Source organism: Pteropus alecto, unplaced genomic scaffold, assembly GCF_000325575.1.
Source record: "Pteropus alecto unplaced genomic scaffold, ASM32557v1 scaffold3, whole genome shotgun sequence".
Lineage (NCBI taxonomy): Eukaryota > Metazoa > Chordata > Mammalia > Chiroptera > Pteropodidae > Pteropus > Pteropus alecto.
In genome coordinates, this window is record NW_006442484.1 from 68,071,670 (window position 1) to 68,097,420 (window position 25,751).

Sequence of the window (25,751 nt, forward strand, 5' to 3'; positions counted from 1 at the left end):
TCACTTCAAGTTAGGCAAGGTGATTTGATCAACAAGGGCAGAGAAGGCCTTGCACACTCGCTCAGCTCCACAATACAGATCCATGTATGAAGACTGTGGGTCTGAAATTAATGAACAGAAGAGTCCTTTAAAGAAAGTACCTTTAGGTTCCCAAGCTGATCTCAGTAAAGCTCTATGACAGAGTAGAACTAGGATCCCAGGTAATACTGATGCTGCTGGTCTAGGACCACATTTTGAGAACTTCTGCTCTATAGCTATGGTTCAAATGGTCCCATATAAACTATTGTAATAGGAGTTGTGCTATAGAAAGATCTACAATTTGGCAGTTATCAACCAAAAGTTTGATATGCATAATTTTTACCCTAAGAAATCAATTTCTAGGATTTGATTCTACAAACACACTCACATATGACTGCATAGATATATGTTATAAGAATACTCACCAAAGCATTTTTATCATAATAAAAATGGAGGTAACTTAATTACATACCAATAAATAAATCATGGTATACTTATACTGTGGATGTTATGCCACATTTAAAAAATGACATTGCTCAAAGTCTAAGATATATTGTCAAGCGAAAAAAGCAAAAGTAATTATAATCTAACTTATGCTGAGGAAGTAAAGACATACATATAAGAAAAGAAAAAAATTTGAAGAAAAACTGACTAAACTGTTAACAGTGGTTACCTTGGCAAAACAGGTGACAAGGAGTGAAGGGTATGATAATAAATTCATATTTTTAAAATCTTTGCACTTAGGTGTTTTAAGTTTACAATGAATATGTCATATAATATTGTGTGTGTAATTAATAAAAAATAAAATCACAGTCAGTGAAGCCATGGAAAGGCTTATTTTGTTACTTATACACTTTAGTTACATGATTTATATTGTAGCTCCATCTGTGCATTTTTCTGTTGAACACAGAGGAGAGTTTTCATGCCTTTTAAAATTCTATCTATTCTCTATCACTGCTCCAGAATGACAAAGATCTTGAATAAATAGTACTTTATTGTCCAGAGGCAAACTTATTTTAGGATATTCTGTTTCTCAGCCCACAGCGATAAACATTTAAAATATAGCAATCGATAAACTGGGAAGCAATAATTCATTTCATACATGGGAGTTTTTCTCATTGTTTGGTTGTTTTTTTTTTTTTAAGTTCCAGTCCATTGAAATGTTAAAAATAGCCAGAGATATGCACCTAGCACCTAACATGTTGTTTGGCATATATTTGGAATTCAGTACATGTAGGGACTGAATTAATATAGCACATAGGTGGAGGCCTACTGAGATATTAGATGAAAGTATCTGTGATATCAAAAGTCCAGAGGATATCACAATGAGAAAATAATTCACTTGAATGTCATTAAAAATCTATCTAGTCTCTGAAGGAATCAGGGATGTAAGAGCAGGCTTTCAGAATGACAGATATAAAGGTTTAAAAGTATTGGGTTATCTAATCTATGATTACTTTTCTGAGCCCATGTCTTCATTACAACAATAATTAATTAAGCAAACCAACAGTATTTAATATCTACTCTGTCCTAAGACCTCTTCTTAGAGCTCCAGATGGTACACGTTGATTGCCGTTCTGATATCTCCATTTTGATGTCTCTCAAGCAATTGACACTTAATGTGCTCAGAACAAAACTCTTGATTTGCCCACCTCCACCTCAGCTTTTCCTCATTTGCAATAAATGTATCACCATCCACCAGGTCAAGCCACCATCACTTCTTGCTTAAATTACAACTGGCCCTTACGCAGTCTCTTTCCTCACTCATGCCCTTCTCCAAGCCACCTTCCACACAATGCCAAAGTGTTTCAAAAACATATATCTGTCCCTTTCAAAATAAATGCCCATCATCCAGCACAGTGCTTGCACATAGTAAGTGCTTGATGACTATTTGTTAAATGAACAAATGAGTGAATAAATGATGATTAAACGAGGCATTTTTTTTTCAGCCTTCATGGAGATTTACTAAGATTTCACACCCCTAGGATTACCAGGCAACATTTGAGAAGACTAACTTCTAAACGAGTGAGATAAAGATACAGTGCTGCACTTCTCTTTCAGGGGTTGCTAAAGCACTGTTCTTAATTTTTTTACAATTTGCTAAAGTTTAAGTTTCATTTTCCAATTTTTTTAAAATCGTAGTTTAGATGATGGCTCCAGCTGGGGAAGAAAAGAACAGGAATAGTCCTTCGACATCTGTACCCTTAACCAAGTCCCCCTAATTCCATGCCTCCACTCCCTCACCTTCCCTTCTCATCCTTGAAACCTACAGTGGCAAATACATGGCAAGAAGATATGGGAGAGAAGCTGGGAAAAGAATTTCAGAGATGTACACAGGAAACTTTCCACAAAATGGAAAGAAAATAATTTAATGAGAAAGTAAGACCAGAATATTATGTCCTTTTTTGTGTGTCACCAGAGAAGCAAGTAGTATTAGATACTTTTTCAAATCTAATTCCTTTACTGCAGGTTTGAACAAATTGCTACTGATTTTAAATCCTACATTTGGAAGTTAAAGAAGTTTAAGAACCCTTTCTATATTCTTTCTCTTTTCCATTCAGTTCTCATAATCACTTGAAATCCTATTATCTGAGATCTTAATACTGAATTAACTATTCAGTTAATGTCAACAACTGCCCCCAAACTGACTATCAGGCTTGCTGTTTTGGTCTTATTATGCCTTAAGTAATATAAAGTTCATTTTAATTTCCAAAATGTGTTGACTCCTTAGTAAAGCTCCAATCTAAAAGGGCAGTCAGCTACTAGGATAATCACAACACTGGGTGAATATGTTGACACTGTCTGAGTAAATCTTAGTGTGTTACAGACAGTTGATCTTTCTCATTTTCCCAACAATTCTCAAAAAAAAAGAAAGAAAGAAAGAAGGAAGGAAGGAAGGAAAGAAAGAAAGAAAGAAAGAAAGAAAGAAAGAAAGAAAGAAAGAAAGAAAGAAAGAAAGAAAGAAAGAAAGAAAGAAAACTAAGAGTAAAATGATCAGAACTTCCTGCTGTTTTCTGATTCATCCATGACAAATATAGAAATAAAGCTAAGGTAACCAATGCCTTAATTTAATTTTTTTGCCTGTCTACATCTTCATCAGTGTGGTTATCAAATTTCTGTCTCTGATTAAATTTGGGGTAATTCTGGTAAGCATGCATAAATTATGCATAATTATGGAGTATATTTTTATAATACATATTGCCAATGACTAAGTAGAATTTAAATATAGGATCATATTCAATACTAGACTGAATAAGGATATAAGCTTAATAAGAAATATTTGAGTGAGAAGTAACAGTGTTTAATAAATGCAAATAGAGCCATGAAAGTTAACAGATCTTACGTCTAAAAATCTCAAAGAAATAAGACTAATATAAAATAAATAAGACTATAAATTTAAATCTTATCAATTAGCATTTGCTAAATAATCCCCAAATATACAATAATCTAATAACAAAAAGGGAAATTGTACATCTTCCTGCTAATATCATAAGAACTTTTTATAATTAATGATGCCTACTTTCAGTAGAAGCATCTCAGTGATTCTATTTAAATTGTAAATAAAAGTAGGGGTAAATTTTTTGAGACTATATATTTTATGTTTTCTACAAGATTGAATAATGCTAATTGCATCTTTATACATCATCTGAATTTAGAAATAAATCTTTTTTCATGATTTTCCTTGAATGATATAATGACAGACTTTGATAAAGTCATTTAAAATATGCATGAATCTTTTATCTTTAGGTATCAAAGCGCACACAATGTTGGAATATTTTCTTCCACATATGTGTAGTAGATCTAGTCTATGAGTAATCTGAAATGCGCAAAATAGCCAACTATGTTTGCAATGGCCAAACTAACACAATATTTTAGAAATCAGCAGCTCATAAGCTCAGTTGGAGAAACAAAAACCAAAAATAAAAATGAGATAAAGATACCAAATACTAAATGGATTTCTAGAATAAAAGCCAAATTTTTATGTGAAATTTTTCTGAAAAGGTCAAATGGATATTGACTTTCCTTTGAATACTTATCATGACTCCAATGATGTTTAGAGGGAAATATAGTAGGTGGAATTTTGTGTCAGCCTAAGAATCAGGCACAAGGAGTTCCCATCTTATATTTGTCTCTGGCAGTCTGAACATGCTTCTGGCATCATTGTGGTCTAGCTTTCTCTAATACAAGAATTCTAACTCCCACTCCCTTCACAGTAGAGATTTTTAGAATCACCAGATAGTTATCTCATTGACTTGGTTCTACAAAGTTCAATGTATAATTGACATTATGTACCCATTTTACAGTTCACCAACTGTTATGGGCTGAATTGTGTCTTCCTCCCCAAATTCATATATTGAAGTCCTAACCCCCAGTACCTCAGAATGTGATTCCATTTGGAGATACGCTATTTAAAGAGTTAATTAAATTAAAATGAAGTTATATGGGTTGGTCTTAATCCAAAATGAGTGGTGTCTTTATAAAGAGAGAAAATTTGGATAAGAACATGCGCAGAGGGAAAATGATATGAAAACACAAGGAGAAGACAGCATCTACAAGACAAAGAGGGAGGACTCAGAAGATACCTTGATATCAGACTTCTAGCCTGCAGGACTGAGAAATTTTTTGTTTGTTCATTGATTTAAGCCACCCAGTCTGTGGTACTTTGTTATGGCAGGTCTAGCAAAGTAATACACCAATTCAGAAATATTTTGAGAAGGCCTCCTCTAATGAAGAAACATGTGAGAATGTTATCTTCTGTTTTATCACAAGTCTCGAGATGATTACTCCAACATGAAAGATCTTAGGCTTTCTTAAAAAGAAAAGGATATAGATACTGTTATATTAAGATAACAAAACACTCTATAAATAAGACAATGTCATTCCAAAACAGAAGAAATAACTGTAGTAAAAAAAAGGACTAGAAAAAAGAGCCTTCAGAATTTAGCAATGAGTTATAATTTACAAAGAAAGTGATACTTCTTATAACATAGAACACTTAAGTAGTCTTGAAAAAGAAAGCCTTACTCTTACCCCTTCCCCCATTTTAAAATGGCAACATCAGGTTGCCCAGTTACATATTTTAGGTCTATTGATAATAATAATTACAATAACAAAATAATAAGCATTTATTGAATTCTTATATGTGCCAGGTACTATACTAAAATCTCATATGGTTTATCACCTTTAATGTTCACATTAAAGCTTTTGGACTAATGTTATAAAATCAAATGTTTTAATCCCTGGCCATCACTCTCGTTATTGTGAAAATCTTACCTGATGACATTTCTAGAGTTAAGGCATCCATAAGTTTCGACAATAATTCTTGCAGCTCCTCTTCCTCCAGCTCATCCTTTTCCTCTTGGATGTTAACTGTCTCTTGCCTTTCTTGAGTGGGTGCCTGAGTAGGACTGCATATACCAGCAGGGATAATTTGGGAGGTGTCCTGCAGTAGTCCTTCCTGGGAACTAGATGGGGAGCGAAGGGTTTCCTTTGAGGTCTTTGGTGCTTGGCTTTGTGGCTTGGTGCTTTGCGTTGAGCTTGGCTGTAAGATGGCCTCTGGTGATTCTGAATTTGGTAGAGCATGCTCTGCTTTTGCGTGACTTCCGTGACGTCTGTCGATCACAGTGGGGTTAAGAAGAGGTTTCTGTTCAGAGCCATCCTCAGGGACATTCTTGATCTGGGAAGAATCTCCTCCCTTCCAAAACCTTTCAACCTTTCTGTGGTCACCCTTGGAAACCATATTTTGACAAGAGGAAGATGAAGGATGGAGTGGCTGCAACATTACCTGGAGAAAGAAAGCTTTATTTATGAAGATATTAACATCTATCTTACTTTTTTCATAAATGCATTAAATTTTAATATTGTAATAGGAAATTTTTTTACTAGATTTAATTTAGTAATTTAATTTTAATTTATGAGATTAATACTTTACTATTAATTTTATTTTATGCTGTCAATTCAAGTCGACCTAAAATTGTCTATAGAAATTAAGACGGCTCAGATATTAAAATATCACAGGGAATAATCACAAGGAATTTGGAAAATATTTAGGTTCTAAATATTCTGAATGTTACTCAAATTTGAGTATTTGGCAAACATAATTTATGAGATTAATACTTTACTATTAATTTTATTTTATGCTGTCAATTCAATGTCGACCTAAAATTGTCTATAGAAATTAAGACGGCTCAGATATTAAAATATCACAGGGAATAATCACAAGGAATTTGGAAAATATTTAGGTTCTAAATATTCTGAATGTTACTCAAATTTGAGTATTTGGCAAACATCTTCTTGAAAAAGAATGAAATGCAAATGTCACAGTAAGGAAAACTGTTAACAATATGTGTTGCCAATTGTAACAGTTGACATTTTGAGCAAAAATTAGAATTTTGGAAACCTTGCATCCACTACCATGAACTTCATAGCTTTCCAATTCTTAAAGACTTTTCTGAAGAGATTAGCTGTGATATTAATGAATGTGTTGGGGGCAGGGCGGGGAACAGGTCGTGTATAATCAGATGGGTGAGCATTAGAAAGTTCAGCATAGCTCAAGGAACTTCCAAATAACCAGTGTATGATGTTTCAAAATCATACATGGTATGTTATTCACTCAAAAAACATAATAGAACATTGCATTTTAATAAAACAGAGTGTAAAATAAATATGGGTTCAGATTCAATATTGCAACGATTTTTTTAAGAAAAACTGTTATCACATTTTGGTGTAGTAGCAAAGAAGATCTCCAATGATCTGAAATGGCTATTAAAATATTCTCTTTTCAACTACAAAATCTGTGCGAGGCCAGATTTCCTCATATTCTTCAACCAAATCATCTTGCAACAGATTGAATGCTGAAGCAGTTATGAACGTTGGCTATCTTTTATTAAGCCAGGTATTAAAGAGATTTGTAAAAAATGAAAAATAATGCCACTCTTCTAAGTTTAAAAAAACATGTAGTTACTGTTTAAAAATGTTACATATATAATAGATTTATTATTTTCATTTTTTAATTAGTTAATAAATTTATTTTTAAATCACTTCTTAGTCTTAATTTTGATTATGGTAAATAGTGATAGATATAACCCACAAAGACTCCTTGGAATCTCCCAAATTTTTTAAGAATGTAAAAGGGATGCTGAGATCAAAAGGTTTAAGAATCAGTGCTGAAAGGAACCAACTACTTTGCCCCAGGCCTATTGTTTCTCAATGGTACCTTGTTGCTAAATGGTATGGGATACTGTTCTCTACCAATGGCACTAATTTCACAAAGGGAGAGGATATAGTCTGGAGGATGAAAGTGGGAGTCGGTTGGGGTATAGAGAGAAAAGGAAAAGGAAAGAGGCTGATCAAAGTGAGGTGTGAAATTCTCTTGTCCAGAGGATTTGTGGTCAGACTTCAAGATGGTCTGGATGGCTGGAGGCTCCCACATTTCATACCTGTAGATCTTGTCCCACCTGCTGTAGCTTGGTCCAGAGATTATCCTGGTTAGCTCTGAGTTCGTGAATCTTTGTTTCAAATCTGCAAAGTTTTTCTTCCTGGGAGGTGTATATGGCTTGCAACTTGTCTCTGTATCGGTTTAATTGTTTTTTAAAGAGCCTGGAAAGAGGACAGGTCTCAGTGGGTTGTAAGGGCAAGAAGCCAGCACACTAATTAGAGCCCTAGCAAGTTGTAAGCCAGGTCCTCTCCGTGGGAGAAGATGTCTGAGAAGCCTGTACCTTGACTATTATCTAACAGCGATCAATCCTGTTTTAAACTATATACCATGTACAGCTGCCCTTCCTGTCTATTATATACATGATTCCACTTTAGAGATGTTTTAGAAAACTCATCCAGCATGTTTTGGATTACTTTTGACAGCACACCTTCACCAGATACTTAAATTTGAATATCAACTTTATTCATTATCCTTTTGTCATTTAGAATGACAATGTACATGTCATGGCTAAACACCTAACACCTGACCATGAACACAGGAAAGAAACAATATTGCAATTCATGAATTGTGGGTCTGTTTGGCTTTTCTTCCTAAGTCTTGTTGTCATTGGCTTAAGAAAAAACCAAGTAGTCAGGGTAATTTTAAAGGTAGATCATGCCACTTCTGTGTTCAAAACCCTCCGACGGTTTTCATTCGTATTTAGAATAAACTTAAGTCCCTACAGAGTCAGACAAGGCCTGATGAGATGGCCAAGACCCTCTTTTCCTCTTTGACTTCCTCTCTCGCTTCATTTCAACCACACAGAGCTCTTGGCAGCTCTTTAAATACGCTGGTCATGTTCTCCCCTCAGAGTCGGCTCCTTTGGCCCCTCTGCCTGGAACCCCCCTTTCCTCGGATTCTCGGTTGGCTCATTCCTTCTCCTTCAAGTCTTGGCTTACTGTGATATTTTTAGTGAGGCCATCCCTGACTGCCTTACTTGAAATTGCAAACCAGGACCCTCACCTTCACCTCCAACATCTCCCATCCCCTTCCTAACTTTGTCTCCATGTCTTTTACCATGTCTAAGTGCTACAGAGGGTGAAGGGATCTTAGATTTTGACTTAGTCTCTGGTCTTTAAACTTCTGTACAGTCACATTATATGATATACTATCTGTTTTACTTATTTTACTGATATATTACTTATTCTCTTACTTAATAATTGTTTATTAGCTCTTTATTCTGGCAACCTTTTTTTTTTCTATTTTGCTTGTTAGCATATTCCCAGACCCAGGCCTAAAATAGTCACTGTTACAGAGTATGTGTACAATTAAAATTAGCTTACTAAAGTACCATCTTATTCTTTGATTAATGCTGTTGGCGTATTCATGGAATTTGTAGAAATGGACTTCTGGTGGGATATGCAACAACATTTCTCAGTGTTAGAGCCTTTGAAATACCTAATTGCTATAGATCTTGGAGATATCTTGAAATTTAGTTTGGGCTCCCATCCAAGGCAGGCATCTCTAAAAAACAGCTCTCAAACTTCCAGACAGTCACACTCAGGACATACAGAAGTCTAACTCTAAAATTCTTGGTCATAACTGAAGTTTCAACCATATCTTTGTGCTGGGTTTTCAGAAAGGCATCAGTCAGCCCAGGGAGTTGATATAACAGACAGCAAAGAAACATTCTCAAAAGGCCTCTCTGGACAGTAATTTCTGTACTTCAAGTCTTGCATTGTTATGACCACTAGTGATAGCAGTTTCTCTTTTTCCTATCTTGTCCACCTCCCACCCTCGTCTCTTTCCTCCATCTACCATGCTTGGACAGCTAGAAGATAGGTACCCCCATGATTCCACAATCCAGGTGAAAGTAGGCAAACCCCTACCAGAGGTACAGTTCCTTTCTTACTCTTTTTTTTTTTTTTTCACGGAAAAATTCTCATGAAGAGTTTCTGGTGAACATAATTTACCTGAAGTCAATATTTCCAGCAACTGGAAGCCCAATACTTTCCAGGTTAATAACCACTGTTAGTTTTTGGTGAACATAATTTACCTGAAGTCAATATTTCCAGCAACTGGAAGCCCAATACTTTCCAGGTTAATAACCACTGTTAACAAATAGTTCAGTTTATTTGAGAAATAATTCCTTTCAAATGATCTGAAATCTGCTTTTCTAAACTTAAAAAAAAAAAAAAAAAGAAGAAGTCTTTATATGTAGTTCTGTTTTCTGGAGTTAAGGAACTTGAGCCACCCATGTACTGGGCCTTCAAATGGAATACAAACCCTCTCAAGGCAGGTTAATCAATCACAGAGCAGAGTACAGAGTAATAAACCGGTAACTAATGAGTGAATGATATGATACTCTTTCTTTTAATGTAGTCTGAGACTGAGTTGCTTTTCAAATAATCAGTGACATGATGTTGGCTGTCATTGAACTTACAGTTAACTATATATCTCAGGGCTTTTCCATACTATTTATTCTAAACCTGGGATGATAATTGTAGGACTTGCATTTAATCTCTTAAAATTTAGTCTTTATTAATTGCCCCCTTGTTCCAGACTATCATATATTAGTGATCTGAGGCTGTTGTTCTACTTATTAGCTATGCCTTTTGATATCATATCATACACATTTGAAAAAGCAAGTCTTCTACTATTTTATCTAAATTACTGATAAAAACAATTATGCAGATAAGAACAAGAGTAAATCCTTCACACAGATTTTATTCATTAGTCAGCCTTACACTTTGGTATACATTGTGTTGATAAATACCTTATAGGTATTGGGTTGATGTACATAGTGGGAATGAATTATATAAAAGGGAATAACTTTGTTTAAAATAATTTGCTTGAGATAATTATTTTCAGAATCATTTTAAAGAATAAAATTTCAAAATTTCCTTTTTATTTCTACATTTTAGGTTTTAAAATTGCCTGTTTATTGCTATACTACTTTCCTTATTTTATCTAATTTCATTTTCTTATGTCATGAAAAAGATTAAAATTGCTCTTAACATTGAAATTACTAAACTACTTTAAAAGTATTATTAAGCTTCTTTTCATGAGTTATCACAGTAAAAAATATTCCTAATCTTTCATACACTTATATTATGAAGCACATCTCATCATACATTTGTGTATGTGTGTGTGTGTATACATATATATGAAATTTATTGAGCAGCTATGAAACACCAAACATTGTGCCTAAAAACAAAGGTCTTCCCTCAGGGAGAACTTCTTACTGAGGAGCCAGGAATTCTTCTAACAGAATGACAATAGGAGACAGGACCTCGAGGAATAATTAATCCCTTGAGACACAGTAAGAAGTTGGTAGACAATTTCCAACAAATCTAATAAACCTGGTAGAAAGTTAAATGCTGTAGGAGAAAATATACTGATTTCTTTAGAAGCAGGCAAAACGTGCATACAAGATGCACAGAGAATCAATACTTCACTGAATATGCTTAACCAGCTTTCAAGGAATAAAATCAAGCAATCGAAACTCAAAACTTAATATAATTAGCCAGGTAATTTTTGTTATGCTTAACTACTCAAATAGAGCCAAAATCCTCCTTTAACCTTTATATTAAAATTGTAGGGTTTCTCTGTTTAAGAAATATCTCCCAAATTTAAAAAAAAAAAAGCGTGGTAAAATCTTTGTAGAGAATTTTTCTATAAAAGCAAAGGGAAATGATATCTATTTGTCTCTGCTGTCAGTATCTGTACACACACATGGTTCCTACCTTCTTTCTCGATGGAGAGCATTAATGGATTCACAAGTCCGCCACAGTTCATTCCTAATGCTGACTATGGTCTAGAAAAGCAAGATATAAAGAAGTTTTTGGGTTTAGGTTTGAATTTAACCCACATTTCTAAAAAGTCATCATAAGACCATGATAATGATTTTTTAAAAAAAAAATACAATCTATTTCTAAAAATGACTAGTTTGGGGGCTTATGTTTACATACAATGATGTAGATGTTTTCATATGCTCAAAGTATAGTCATATAATCTCATTTTTACATAATAGTTTTTTAAAAGATATTTAAACACAACAAAGAGTTTTAGGTTTTAAAAAGAAGCAATAATAGTCTTTTGCCCAAGTTAGCTTGCTGCCCAGAACATCTCCTTCCCTAAAGGCATCTACAAAAGCATCTGGGTCACTTTGCTTCTCTTGGCCCAGGAAATCTTTCACTTCTACCTCTCAACCTCTACTTGAAGTTTCTTGTCTTTTCATTGATTCCTTAGAGTCATCACTTCTCTTTGGATTCACCAAGTCTCTTTGAATTAATAATGGTCAGCTCAGGTCACATTTAGGATTTTCCCATTTGTCCCTCACATCACACTCTGTTCCCTGAACTGCAAACCAAGTGTAAGTCTTGACCTGAACCAGCCTGGCCCAGGCTCCTGGAGCACCATATACCAGTCTTTGGTTCCCACATATCTCGATGGGAGATTAGATTTCATTATTCTGCATTTATAAGCAGCTATGGCTACATTCCATGGCTTTCTCCCTTCACTGAAAATGATCTGAATAGGGGCTGGCTATCTTGGGAAACTTCATCCACAAGAAGAGCTTGAAGGAGGAAGAGGAAAGAACAGGAAGAAGAAACTAAGCTACAGACTTGAAGTTACAGTCTCTGGCTGGTGCACATGCTTTATGGGCTTTCTGAGTGACCTGTGCCTGTCTGCCTCTTCATTCAAATAGTCAAACAGCTTTCACATGCCTAGCATAGCCCTTGAATCAGTGAACTCTATATTACTAATATCAATGTTATCACATGGCACATATTCTGAAATTGAGAAGCATATCAAGTTAGCACATATATGGACTTATCATGGTACATTCATAGAATAGATACCATGGTTTATTTAGTCATTCACAACTGAAGGACATTAAGCTGTTTCCAATTTTTTCAAAATTATAGGCAACAATGCAGTGAACAGTGAACCAAGCTGTACATTCCTCCTTGCACATATATATACGAGGCTCTGAGGTTTTAAATTTAATAGATATTAGCCATTTGCCCTCATATTTAAAGATGTATGTACATAGAATATGGCTTGCAAAGGTCTGCTCCAAATAGATTACCTCTGGGGAACTAGGGACTGGACCTGGGCTGGGAATTACGGCTGAAAAGAACTTTACCTCCATGTGTAATATTTTATCTTTTTATAAGACAAATAGATCCAGGTCTTATTTGCATAATTAAAGATGTTTTTTAAAAAAATCAAAGAAAGAAATGTACTACATACAAAGAATAGATTATAGCAACTTTAAAAATAAAAGAGATGAGAGGGAGTATAAGGGAAATGAAATGAGGGAAAAACCAAAACAGCAAAACCTCTCTTAAAGTTCTGCCCTCAGAATAAATATATGTTAAAGGGAAAAAAAACCATTCTGTGTTGTGAAAATGGCTTTTCTGCCTCTTTTATTTGAAGCAGGAAATAGAGCAGCTTTTTCATTTGTCTGCACACATGTAATTCTAGCTCTCTGCAGAGTGCTCCAATAAGAGGAGATTCTTACATGACGAGGGGGGTGTGTGAGTGGCTCCATTTACATGCGCTGATGATGAAAGCACACACAGACCTGAAAACAACACACAGAGGCAGCTGCACAGGTTGCTCGTTATTGGGTGGTCTCAAGACTTATTCTTCACTCACACTATCATTTCTCTTTGATGATTGAAAAACATTGCAGATGATCTTATTTTAAAGACCTTCCTTAGGATCAGACTGTACTGATTACAATAATTGAGGGAAAGTCTACAAGCAAAGTTACACATGAGAGGACAAATAACTGGTTGAAAACATGATAAAGTTTTTACAGAGGTACACTTAAAAAAAAAAAAGCATTTCAAATCCTTCTGATGAAAAAATTTAATTAGTATTTTTAAAAATTTTCTTCCCTCATCTTATTTTTTTCACTTTCCTTTCTCATCTCTTTCTTCTAAATTTCTTGAACATTTTCTTTATGCATGGATAAACTAAAATTCCCCCTTTCTGCCTGCTTTTTAATAACATCAAATGTATATATACAAGTGGCCAAGTTAAGACCCTGTAGACAGAAGAAAGTTTTCCCCTGTAAGTTACATTCAGAAGTTTTGGGTAGAGACTTTATATTTATGTACACTGGAAAAATATCAAAATTGAATACAAAATGGGCAGAAGACCTGAATGAATATTTCTCCAAAAAGGAAATACAGATGGCCAATAGACATATGAAAAAATGCTCAAGATCACTAATCACCAGAGAAATGCAGATTAAAACCACAATGAGATATTACCTCACACCTGTCAGAATGGCTAACATCAATAAGTCAAAAAACAACAAGTGTCGGTGAGGATGCGGAGAGAAGGAAACCCTCGTACATTGTTGGTGGGATTGCGAATTGATACAGCTGCTATGGAAAACAGCCTGGAGGTTCTTCAAAAAATTAAAAATGGAACTACCTTTTGAACCAGCATTTGCATTTCTGGGTATTTGTCCAAAGGAAACCAAAACAATAATTCGTAAAGATCTATGCACTACTATGTTCACGACAGCGCTATTCACAATAGCCAAGATATGGAAGCAAGCTAAAGGTCCATCAACAGATGATTGGATAAAAAAGTTATGGTTCACATATACAATGGAATATTACTTAGCCATTAAAAAAATGAAATCCTACCATTTGCAAAGACATGGATGGACCTAGATGTTATTATGCTGAGTGAAATAAGTCAGACAAAGAAAGGCAAGTACCATATGATTTCATTTATGTGTGGAATCTAAGGAATAAAAAGAACAAACTAAATGAAAACAGACTCACAAATACAGAGGACAATATGGTGACTGCTAGAGGGGAGGGGTGTTGCGGGCTGGGGGAAAAGGGTGAAGGGTTAAAGAGGTCCAAATTAGTAGTTGAAAGATGTTGATGGAAATGGGGAGTATGGCATAGGGAATGTAGTCAGTACTATGTATAGACCTAGGTAGGTGGTAGAGTAATCAGGGGGATTGTTTCATAAACTATGTAAGTGTCTAACCAATGTACTGTATACTTGAAACTAACAAAAAATAAGTTGAATGCAACTTCCCTTTTAGATGTACACTTAGGAACAGTCCCCTCAAAGCTAAACTTTGTCGACTAAGGCAGTGAATAATATAGTTCATTGGTTGCATATCAGAGGTGGCATGTGTTGTTGGAGTTAGAATTGGCCACAGGTGAGAGAAAATTCATATTGCTCAGCTACATGTAAATGAGAATAACTTGTGTCTCCTTAAGGATGTCACTATTGAGTTTCTAAAGCATGCCGCAAATGAGCGATACAAATTATACTATAATTAATCGTGTCTGCTGCTATTGCCATTAATTCATAATTCTTAGCTGGATAAAAATCTTTTGATGTACTTTTACCCTTACAAACATCAGAGTGAACCAATCTACCCTACTCTTCAGGAAAAATTATGCAACTAATTATATAGTAAATAGGCCAAACATTGACAGGTAGTTATGCATTTTGAAAATGTTATAGATTTTCTTAATAGATATTTGGTTTAATCCTTCTGATATAAATGTGAATTAATTCTTTTGGAATAAAAGTTGAGCAGATTTAAGTTGTATTAAGTATAAATTTGAATATTTGATAAATGAATAAAATGCTAATTAATTTGAAGATATTGATAAAGTAGGTAATTTTCTCAAGAAAATTGAATTATCAAAGTTAACTGAAGAAAGCATTAAGAGACTCTTAAGCTTGAAGAAATAGAAATTTTTATTTAAATTTTATAAAGGTTCCACTGTCCTAGGGTTTTACTCTTGAATTCTAGTTGTTAAAAAAAAAGTTCTTAAGTTAGATAAATTGTTTCAAAGACAAGAAAAGGTGGAAAATGACTGTAACCATCAAAACTTAGATGCTCAAAACTGACAATGATAGTATTGATGGGGAAGGCACAACTATTTTAACTCATATGTTGCAGTTCTAAATTTTTTTAAAAAGAGCAAATTAAATTGAAAGTGTACTTAATGTACTACAAATGAGTATAGCTTTTATTTACAGCAATGCCAGGAATGTTTACTATCAGAGACTCTATTAATGAAATACTTCCCATAAGGGATAAGATGAGATAATTTTCAATTGATGCATAAAAGGGATTTAAGATGAATAAATTCAAAATCATTACTGATTGCATACCAAAAAAAAAAAAATTGTAAAATAAATAGGAAAAGAAAATGATTTCCTCCACATTAAAGAGAATCTCAAAGCAATAACAAATAGCATAATATTTAATGGAGAAATACTAGAGAAATGTCCCCCATTAAATCTAATTTAAGATAAAATGAGCTGCCCCCATTATCTCTTGCATTATTCAGTATTGTTCTGAAAGATCTAGAGTCTTTCAGGAATAAAGACATGAAACAGAAATGAGAGGCTCAAATATTGTAAAGAGACAAAAATATATTTTTTTCCTAGACTGCTTAATTGTCTATCTAGAAGCTAGAGATTCAAACTAAACCAATATTTTAAATTATTAAGAGTTCAGAAAGCTTCTCTTTACAAAATAACTATTCAAAAATCCATAACTTTTTAATATGCTACCATTGATAATAATAAAAAAAAATACAATGGGAAAGGTCTTTATTCACAATAGCAACAATAACAAACATAAGATACACAGGGTACCCTCAGTAAAAAACATGTAGAATGATAGGAAGTAAGCTTGTTTTGGAACTCTGACAAGTCCCAGCATACTCTGGATGCTTGGGGGCATCTAGAACAAAGATAGCAGTTTGAACTAATACAAAGGATTGAGAAGGCATTGAGAAAAAAGAAAAATCTATCTATCTATCTATCTATCTATCTATCTATCTATCTATCTATCTATCTATCTACCATCATCTATCTATCATTTATATGTAGAGATACATATCTTACAACTCAATAGCAAAAAACCTAAATAACCTGATTAAAAAATGAATTGATGATCTGAATAAACATTTTTCTCAAGAAGACATAACACATGGCTAGCAGGTGTATGAAAACGTGTTCAATATCACTTCATCAGGGAAAAATAAATCAAAACCACAATGAAATGTCCCCTCACACCTGACAGAATGGCTATCATCAAAAAGACAAGAAATAACAAGTGTTAGTGAGGATGTGGAGAAAAGGGAAGCCTCACACACTGTGGGAATGTAAACTAGTGCAGCAACAATGGAACAGAGTATGGAGGTTCCTCATAAAATTTAAAAATCAAACTACTGCATGATCCAGCAATTCCACTTCTGGGTACTTATCTGAAGGAAACAAAAACACTAACTTGAAAAAAATATATTCACCTCAAGTTGATTGCAGCATTACTACAATAGCCAAGACATGGAAGCAATCTAAGTGTTCATCGATGAATATATGGATAAAGAAAATGTGGTATACATATACATATATACATATATTATCTGTATATACACATAATGGAATATTATTCAGCCATAAAACAGAAAGAAATCTTACCATTTGGGTGGAACTTGAGGGCATTATGTTAAGTGAAATAAGTCAGATTTCATTTATGTGTGGAATAAAAAACAAAAACATGGAACTCATAGATACAGGGAACAGATTGCTGGTTGCCAGAGGTGTAGGGTCGGGAGAAGGTGGGTAAAATGGATAAAGGGGGTCGAAAGGAACAAACTTCCAGTTAAAAAATAAATATGTATTTTGGAGATGTTATATACAGCATGGTGACTATAGTTAGTAATACTGTACTGTATATTTCAAAGTTACTAAGAGAGTACATCCTAAAAGTTCTCATCAAAAGGAAAAAAAATTGTTAACTGTGTGGTGATGAATGTTAGTTAAACTTATTATGGTGAGTATTTTGCAATCTACATATATTGAATCATATATTGTACACCTGAAACTAATATAATGTAATATGTCAATTATACCTCAATAGAAAAAAAAAAGGAACTATCAACATTGGGTTACTTTTTAAATGATGTGAAAGCTCATAAGGAAATGCAGTCTGAATAGAAAAAAATTAAAAAGGGAAAACTTGTTCTATAATATGTGAATGGGTATCATAAAGATAAAATAATTCAAATAATATTTATATGTAAAAATAAAATTTAAAACAATCAATCTGAATAGATAGCAGTAAAAGATATTCTAAAATGGCAAATATTTTAGTATATACTAAAGAAACCACTACACAGAAATAGAAAAAGGAAAAGACTTATTTAAGGTTAGAGAAAATTGGCTATTTAAGTAAAAAGTGGGAGTAGGGGGAATTCCCTGACTTCCTATCATGCATCAAAATAAAAGGTAGATTTAAATGTTAAATGTCAAAAATAATCAAACTATGTTAAAACACATTCAGCTAAAGAGTCATTTAATCTCTTAATTGAGAAAAATTTCCAAGCATAAAAATGTGAAAATATTTAGAAAGGAAAAGATTGATAGTGTTTTTATAAGAATTGAAAATGCCTATACAGCAAGTCACATTATATTTAAGACTCAAAGAAAATAACTATAAAGACAGGTTTCTGATAGTTAAATTTTAAGTTCAAATACATTAATAAATCAAACTGATGCATCAGTAAAAATGGGCAGAGAACAGCGACAGAAGAGAAAATACAATTGCCTTCTAAACTATGTGGGGGAAAATGAAGTTTCATTTCACTCTTCATCAGAGAAATTGAAATTAAGGCAAATGTAAGATATTATGCTCATAAAATTAATAAAATTTAGTATATGATAATAGTCAATATTAGCAAGGATCAAATGAGATAGTTACTTGAATTTCCTGTGACTGTAATTTGGTATATCCATTCTAAATAGCAATTTTGTAATAAGTATAAAAAGTTTTAAATGTTCCCATTTCCCATTTAGTGATTCCACTTTAAGAAACATATTCTAATGAAATAGTTGGGAGCCATGTACAAAGAACAAAATATAAGGATTTCAATAATGAAATTTTAAATTATAGCAGAAATTAGAAATAACTCAAATATCCAACAGAGAAGGGGTTAAATAATGTTAAGTTCATTTAAATAAAAATTATACAACCAGTGAGAGGTTTTTGAAGAATTGTAATGGCAATGGAAAATGCTCACAGAGTAACTTACTCTGATAAAGAATTAGATAATCAATAAATTTTGGAGTATGATATAAACTATATTAAAAAATGTGAGCAGGAAAAGAAGTACATCAAAATATTAACAGTGGTTATATATGCACTCATTATAATTTAAAATTTTTTGTTCATTGCTCTTTTTCTGACTTTTCCAAGTTTTCCATAATAAATATGTAGTACTTTATGACTGGAGATAAAAAGTTATTTTAAAGAATATGTTCCTAGATTTTTCCTTGATCATATTAACATCTTGAAAATATTCTCTAAACTGAAGAATGATTCACCAAATCCCACTGCCATCATGACAAAATGGTCCAAGTTAGTCATGCCTTAATAACAGTTCCTTTCCCTTTAAGGGGACTCACCTGGTGATTTAGGCTGCTGTCATCAGTTTGTTGAGCCTGGGATATCTTTTGAGATATTTGTTTGGAGGCCTCTGCAGCTGCTGTTTCCACTGGTCCGATTGGATTCACATACATTGGTACTTTAGAGCTATTGTACTGAATGGAGAGCCTGTTATAAAATAGGGATTTTTTTTTTTTGAGAAGTTGTAATAATTTTTAACGATCAGGTATGATGTTGAGGAGAGTCTTTTTAGAAAATGTTAAACCAGATACTAAATTTACTATCCAAAAAATAGTAATAAATTAGCATGACTTTTTTTCTGTGCTCTTTTCCAACTACTTGGTTGATGGAGAGCCAATTAGCCAATAAGAAAAATGAAAATTCCATCACCTCCCTTCTTGACAATCTAGAAATGAGAAGGCAAAGAAATTCAGGAATGACAGCAGAAAATTCCCCAGGCCATCTTGACTAGGTCAGATACTAGGGATTCCAAGCATAGGTGTGTGTTTATGTCATACCTGAAAGGACAAAGAATTTAGCAAACTAGTTTAAAGTCAGGCATGTTCCATTTAATACAATTCCATTTAGTTTCCTACTTTTATTCAAAAACTATTTTAAGCATCTTACCATCTTGAGTTATTGCAGATAAAAAAAGATTTTTAGAGAAAGCAGAGAACTCCCTGCTCAAAGAGAGTTCACGTCTACTGAATAGACAATTATATAATCATTTTTTGATATAATGTGATTATTTTTACAGAATGCAATGAGAGTACGGGGAAAGAAGTAATTATTCTGTAGTACATTTAATTATGTATTTAAGGGGTGGGCATTTTAGGGTAAAGAAACAGAGTAACCCGTAACTTTGTCACACATCTTCGGAATGACACACTCTATTCCTATCCCATCTGAGATCATTTTGATACCTTGGGGCTGTTCAACACCATTTTCTGTATTCATACAAATATTTACAAACATCAAAATACACACTAAATTTGTTTTGAAACAAAAATGGCATCATTCCATACACATTATTTTGCCACTTGCCCCTTTCTCTTAATGTATGATGATGAATGCCCTCTAGTGTAATAGATTGGTGCTAAAATTTGTTCTTAAGCAGATTCATTATGTTCTGTTGTATGTCTGTATCATATATGTTCTACCATTTTCCTACCAGTGGACCCTTAGGTTGTTTTTCATTTGTTGCCCTGCCCTCCAATGCTACAATGTTTATCCCTATTTACTATGTAGTGATGCTTTTATTTCTGTAAGATAGAGTTCCAAAAAATGGATTAAGGGCCAAATCTTGTGTTTATTTTTATGTCGAACAGACACCACTCTTCCAAAGCCTTTCCTTCCACATGTGCACCTAGATTCGATTCCCTCCTGACTGCTGAATGGCATTGCTCTGATAATTCTCCCTTCTTGCACTAAATTGTCAAGTTTTCTCTCTACAAATTTATTCTCTTAAGTATAATAGCACGCTATTATTTTTTCCATCATAACAAAACATTCTCTTCAGTCACTCTACCACCTTGACTATCTCTTCACTCCCTGTACAGTAAAAGTGCCTGAAAAAAATTATTACTTAGTATCTTCAATTCCTCATCTCTCATTCTCTTTTAAACTGCCTCTAGAATGATTTTATTTTCTACTATCACTGTCCTCTAGTGCTCTTTTTGAGATCAGGAATGATTTCCTCATTGCTAAATCCAAAGGTCAATTCTTATTGACCTAGCATCAGTGTTTGACACAGGAGACCACGCCCTTCTCGGAACACCTTCTTTACCTGTCTTCCAGGATTCCTCATTTTCTTGTTTTCCTCCCACCTCATTCATCACTCTTTCTCAGTATCCCTTGCTGGTTTTTCTTCTTCTTTCCAACTTTGTAATGTGAAATATCACAGGGCTTATTCCTCAATTCTCTTTTCTTCTCTACACTCTCTCTCTTTGGTGGTCTCTTACAATCTCACAGCTTTAAAAGACATCTATGTCAACAACTTCCAAATGTGTATTTCCAGTGGACCTTTTCCCACATTCCAGACATGAATAGCCAAGTGCCTACTCAACATCTCCATGTGGTTGTCTAAGAGACATCTCAATCTAAGCATGTCTTCCTCCACAAAACTGTATCTCTTTAGTCTGCCCCATATCAGACACTAGCAACTTTATGCTTCTCCACCATGTCCATATAGTTTAGTATAGATATAAGAATTGACCCATGGATCTAAGGCTGAGCATATAAATTCTATTAATTGGTGCAAGTAAATGAGGAAAACTACTATGAGACAAAGTTGGTATTTTAATTAAGTGGGAAAAAGAGTAACTGGCTCTTTATTTGAAAGAAAGCAAAGCTACACATTTGTTAAAATAAATTTCAAATGAATTGAAAATTTAAATTGAAATAAAAATAGAAGCATTAGAAGAAAATTTAGAAAAACAGTTCACATAACCTTACTTCTACTTTTGCCCCCTTTAGGACATTCCCGACGTCTTTTCCTTCATTCCGTTCAGCCACACTGGCCTCCTTGCTGTTCTTTGGACTTACCAAGCTCACTCCTGCTTCGAGCTGGCTGTCTCTTCAACTTGTAGTATGCTTTTCTCAGATACAAGTATGAGTCACTCCTTCAGATCCTTCAGGGCTTTGTTCAAATGTCACCTCTTACTGAGACCACCCTATTCATGACTAGCCTTCTTGCACTTAGGAACACTGGACACCATTTCAGAACTATGTTTGGGGCCATTTGTGATCATAAAATCACAAACAAAAACAGAAATGTAGAAAACATGGCACAAAATAGACTGTGACAAGCACACGTTTGCAGTATGAGGGCTGAAATAAGGAAGAGCATCTCTTAATTCATTCTCAGCTGGGCATCAGGCAACTCAAATTTTTTTGCTGCTCTGTGCATGTCTGCAAATGATCAAAACAGCACTTTGTGAGTAGTGCTTTTTGAGGTTACAAATATATTTTGTGAGTAAGTGAATTCATAAATATGGAATAAATAATGAAGATCAACCATATTAATTTTTGGAGCATGTATATTCTTATGCTAGTGTTTTGGTATGTTTCTCCTTTTGTTCAGGTTTTATTTTCTGTAGTGAGTGAAACATTACAGTTTTCTTTATATGAATCTTGTACCGTTTTTCTTTAGCTTTTTTATTCCTAGTTTCTCTTTAAAATAAATTTTATAGACATTGTAAATAGAATTTGAATAAAATTTCTAATTGACTATTGCTTGTACAGTGAAGAGCTATTACTTTATGCATATGTATTTTATTTTCTACCACTCAAAGCCTATTAATTCTAGCAGTATCTAATAGAGTTACTTTCTTGGGGATTCCCAATCATATTAGCTGCAAATGAAAGTAATTTTGTCTGTTCTTTTCCACTGTTTTAATTTTCTTTTTTATTATGTTTGCAAGAACTTCCCAAAATATTTAATAACAGTGGTGTTATTTGGCACCTAGCATTCAATTATGTTTTTGTAAGTGAAAATATTCTCAGTGTAAACCATTGTAAGTAAAGTAAGTGAATTCACATCAAAAGGAGGGAGGCTTATTACCATGAAGAATATTTGCTGAATCAATGAATGAATTTAATATTATCACTTGGCAAAATCATTAATCTCTTAGAAGATGGCCAGTACTAATGTGACAATTGATATCAAAGATGTGTTTTTGCCTGTCGTCCCATTGTAAAATAGCAATATTCCATATTCAGTTTTCCTTCATCAGCAACTAATCAGAAATTCTGAACTTATAACTATCTAGGCTAAACTAGAAATTTTTTCTTTAAGAATTTTACTTAGGGGACCAACTCTATTGTACTAAGGTGGACAGAGTATATCACTTTGACATTTAAAGAACCTCGAGCTTTACATAGAGCTTGCAATTCACTTTCCTCCTCTTATCTCTCCAAATACTGCTCTGGAAGCAGAAAGAACAGGTTATCCCTATTATCAGGTAAAAAAACTGAGTCACATGCACAATTGGCTGAGGACAAGGTTTCCGTGTCTCTCTGTCTCAGGCTCAAACGTCACCATCTTCTCCCAAGACCATGTAATTACTCCTCTGACTCTCTTTCATGCTTCCTTCTAAAAGAGCTCTTGATCTGCCTTATCTATCCATCCCTTCATCATGCATCCATCAATTTTATTATTCAGTTAGTCAGTCATTCAACAAACATTTATTGAGCATTTATCACATTCAGACATTGTCATAGATTCCAGAAATACAGCTGAAAGCAATATATAAGGTTTCTCTCCTCCCACCACCATGGAGCTTACATTATAGCAAAAAAAAACACCCCCAAAACAAAAAAAAAAACATAATAATAAAAGTAACAAATATATAATGTCAGAGGCTGCTGGAGTGCTTTAATGAAAAATAAAGCAAGGGAGGAGGACTGAGAGTGCCGGAGTGGAGAGAGTGGCTGCAATGTAAAATGGATGGTCAGGAAAGGCCTTAAAGATGAGATGACATTTGAGCAAAGACCTTCTGCAGTCATTTAGGAGGCGAAGAGTCAAGCCATTCAGAGGAGTGGTCTAGGGGTACCAATTCTTTAAAGTAAAGGTTTAAGTATTAGCGAAGGGTATCTGGCTTCGCTTAATACTTAAGTGAAGAGAAATGTGAATAAGACTATGTGTTCATGTTCTAACTATGAGAATGTAGGAATTTAAACAAGACCTCAAATATTCAATAAACCTGGATGACTAATCGACATATTTTATTGTTACTCTGTTAGAGAAAGATGAAAGAAATGGCTTGAAGAAAATAAATGAGTTAGAACATGATATTTTTACTTTTATATTTAAATTCAAATTCTTTGTACTATATGAAAGAAATACATCAAGATGATATCCAAAATCTCTAACTTTCAGGATATATTGATAACAACCTGATAGGTAAAATTGACATAGGCATAATGAATGGAATCTAATTGCAAAGTTAATATGTACTTTTTCCTTTGAAGAGTCCTAAAAATATATTTAAATCAGACCAAATTATAAAGTGACAAAATGACCACGAAATAGAATCTGGGATTGAGATGGAACTATGCTGGTGTATATCTGAGAAAAAATTAGAGAATTACAAAAGAAATTAATAAATAAACCAATTTAAACTGATCTCTTCTTTTACTCCCAGTAGATAAAAATGGGAATAAAGGAATAATTCTGGTATTTTTTCCTCCCCAAATGTTTGATGATTATAAACCCAAGGGAACAGTATCTCTTTCCTTTACTTTCTGCAGTTTTAAATTGTGAAGAAATGGTTATTTCAAAAATTAAGATGACTTTTGAAAGTCACCTTTGAGTTAGTGATCAGATATGTGATGAGTGGCCTCACATCTCTGTGATGGTAGGGTACACTTGGGATGACCTTCTGGAGCACAATTTAGTATTCTGAATTATGAGAATTAACAAAATTTACAACTTATGACCCAAGATTTTACTTGAGTAAATTTATCTTTATAAAATGTTACAAACATAGGAAGATAGATATATATTTAGGCATGTTCACAACAGAATTTAGGGGGGAAAATTTGAAAATAATAAATATGTTAAGGGATTATTTGTGAATTATGGCACTTCCTTATAAAGATAAGAGTGAGGACATTAAAAATGACATTTTGGAAACGAATGGCATGAGAAATGCTCTCCATTTAATACAGGTGAAAAGAAGAATGAAAAATTGTATCTATAGCATAATTTCTGTTTTGGAATACTAAAATGGGACTAGCATTAATCTGTGAATGATGAGATACTGAGTGCCTTTCCTTTTTTTTTTTAATGAAGTATTAATTCTGAATTAGGCTTTGAAAGGAAATCAATAAAAAGTACAAATGTAAAACGAAGTTATTCAAATTCTCTAATATTAAAATTCTTCTGTGTCTGTCCGATGCCTTTAGTTGAAATAATTCTAAAGGTTGGATGAACCCCTTGAAGGCATTTCGCCTCTTGTTTCACTTTAAAATTAAAGGTAATTTCTGCAGGGGAAAAGCATCTTAATCTCTCCCGCTTTCCCCTCCTCCTGCCTTCCTAGGATCATCGGCATTATGAAAGCTGCTGCCTATGCTTTTTACCCAGGCCCTGGGCCATTACTCCACAGGACTGTCACTCAGCGATACTCACCTGGCCCGTGCATGGTCAGCCATGTCCTTTGGATTCACCTGTTTCAGCAGTCACTGTCTTCTCGCAGCTTCTTTCCTCCCGTAGCGCCCTTGGAGCAGGTTGTTTCTGAGGGTCCTGAGGAGGAGTTTTGTATTCTCCTTCGCTGACATCTGCTGGAATGGCCATTACCAAGGGTGTCAGATCAGTTTCAACAGGTTTTCTTTCCTTATTTGGGTGGACTGGCCACCACGAATGTTTCTAAAATTATTTCGTTTATGGTTACGTTCTCAGAAAAATCACTTTACTTCCTTACTACCTGAATTTCTTCACATTTTCTCTGCCCACATGTACACATAGCATAGTTTTTAAATTAAAGATTCATCAAGTTCCATAATAACTATTCTTCCTTAGAGCAACCCAGTAATGTAGGATTTTAAAGAGATGAAGGAGGGCTAAGTCCATGGTTGCTAACACTTGAGTTGCATATTCCTTAGAGAATCAGGTGACCCGTATGGATTTATTTTCAGAAAAATGCTCATACATTTAACTCTGTGTAATTTCAGTGGATTCACATACCATCTGAAATTCACCCATGAACTCCATATTAAGAATCTCTGCCAAAGGAACAAAGAAGGAATGAGATGTTTTATTAAAAGATTTTCAGCACTTGAAATCTAACGTGTAATAACAAAGTGACCACATGGTGTCAGTCTAAGACCAATAAGCCCTTTTTCTCCCCAGGCTTT

General features: G+C 33.9%; 1 protein-coding gene across 1 annotated transcript in view; it reads right to left on the reverse strand.

Moving 5' to 3' along the window:
• Positions 1–25,751, reverse strand: part of DYTN (dystrotelin) — a 47,032-nt gene continuing 21,281 nt past the window's right edge. The window contains 4 exon segments of the mRNA XM_006921385.1: positions 1–101; positions 5,293–5,803; positions 7,458–7,617; positions 25,027–25,175. Coding sequence (XP_006921447.1) covers positions 1–101; positions 5,293–5,803; positions 7,458–7,617; positions 25,027–25,175 — 921 coding nt within the window.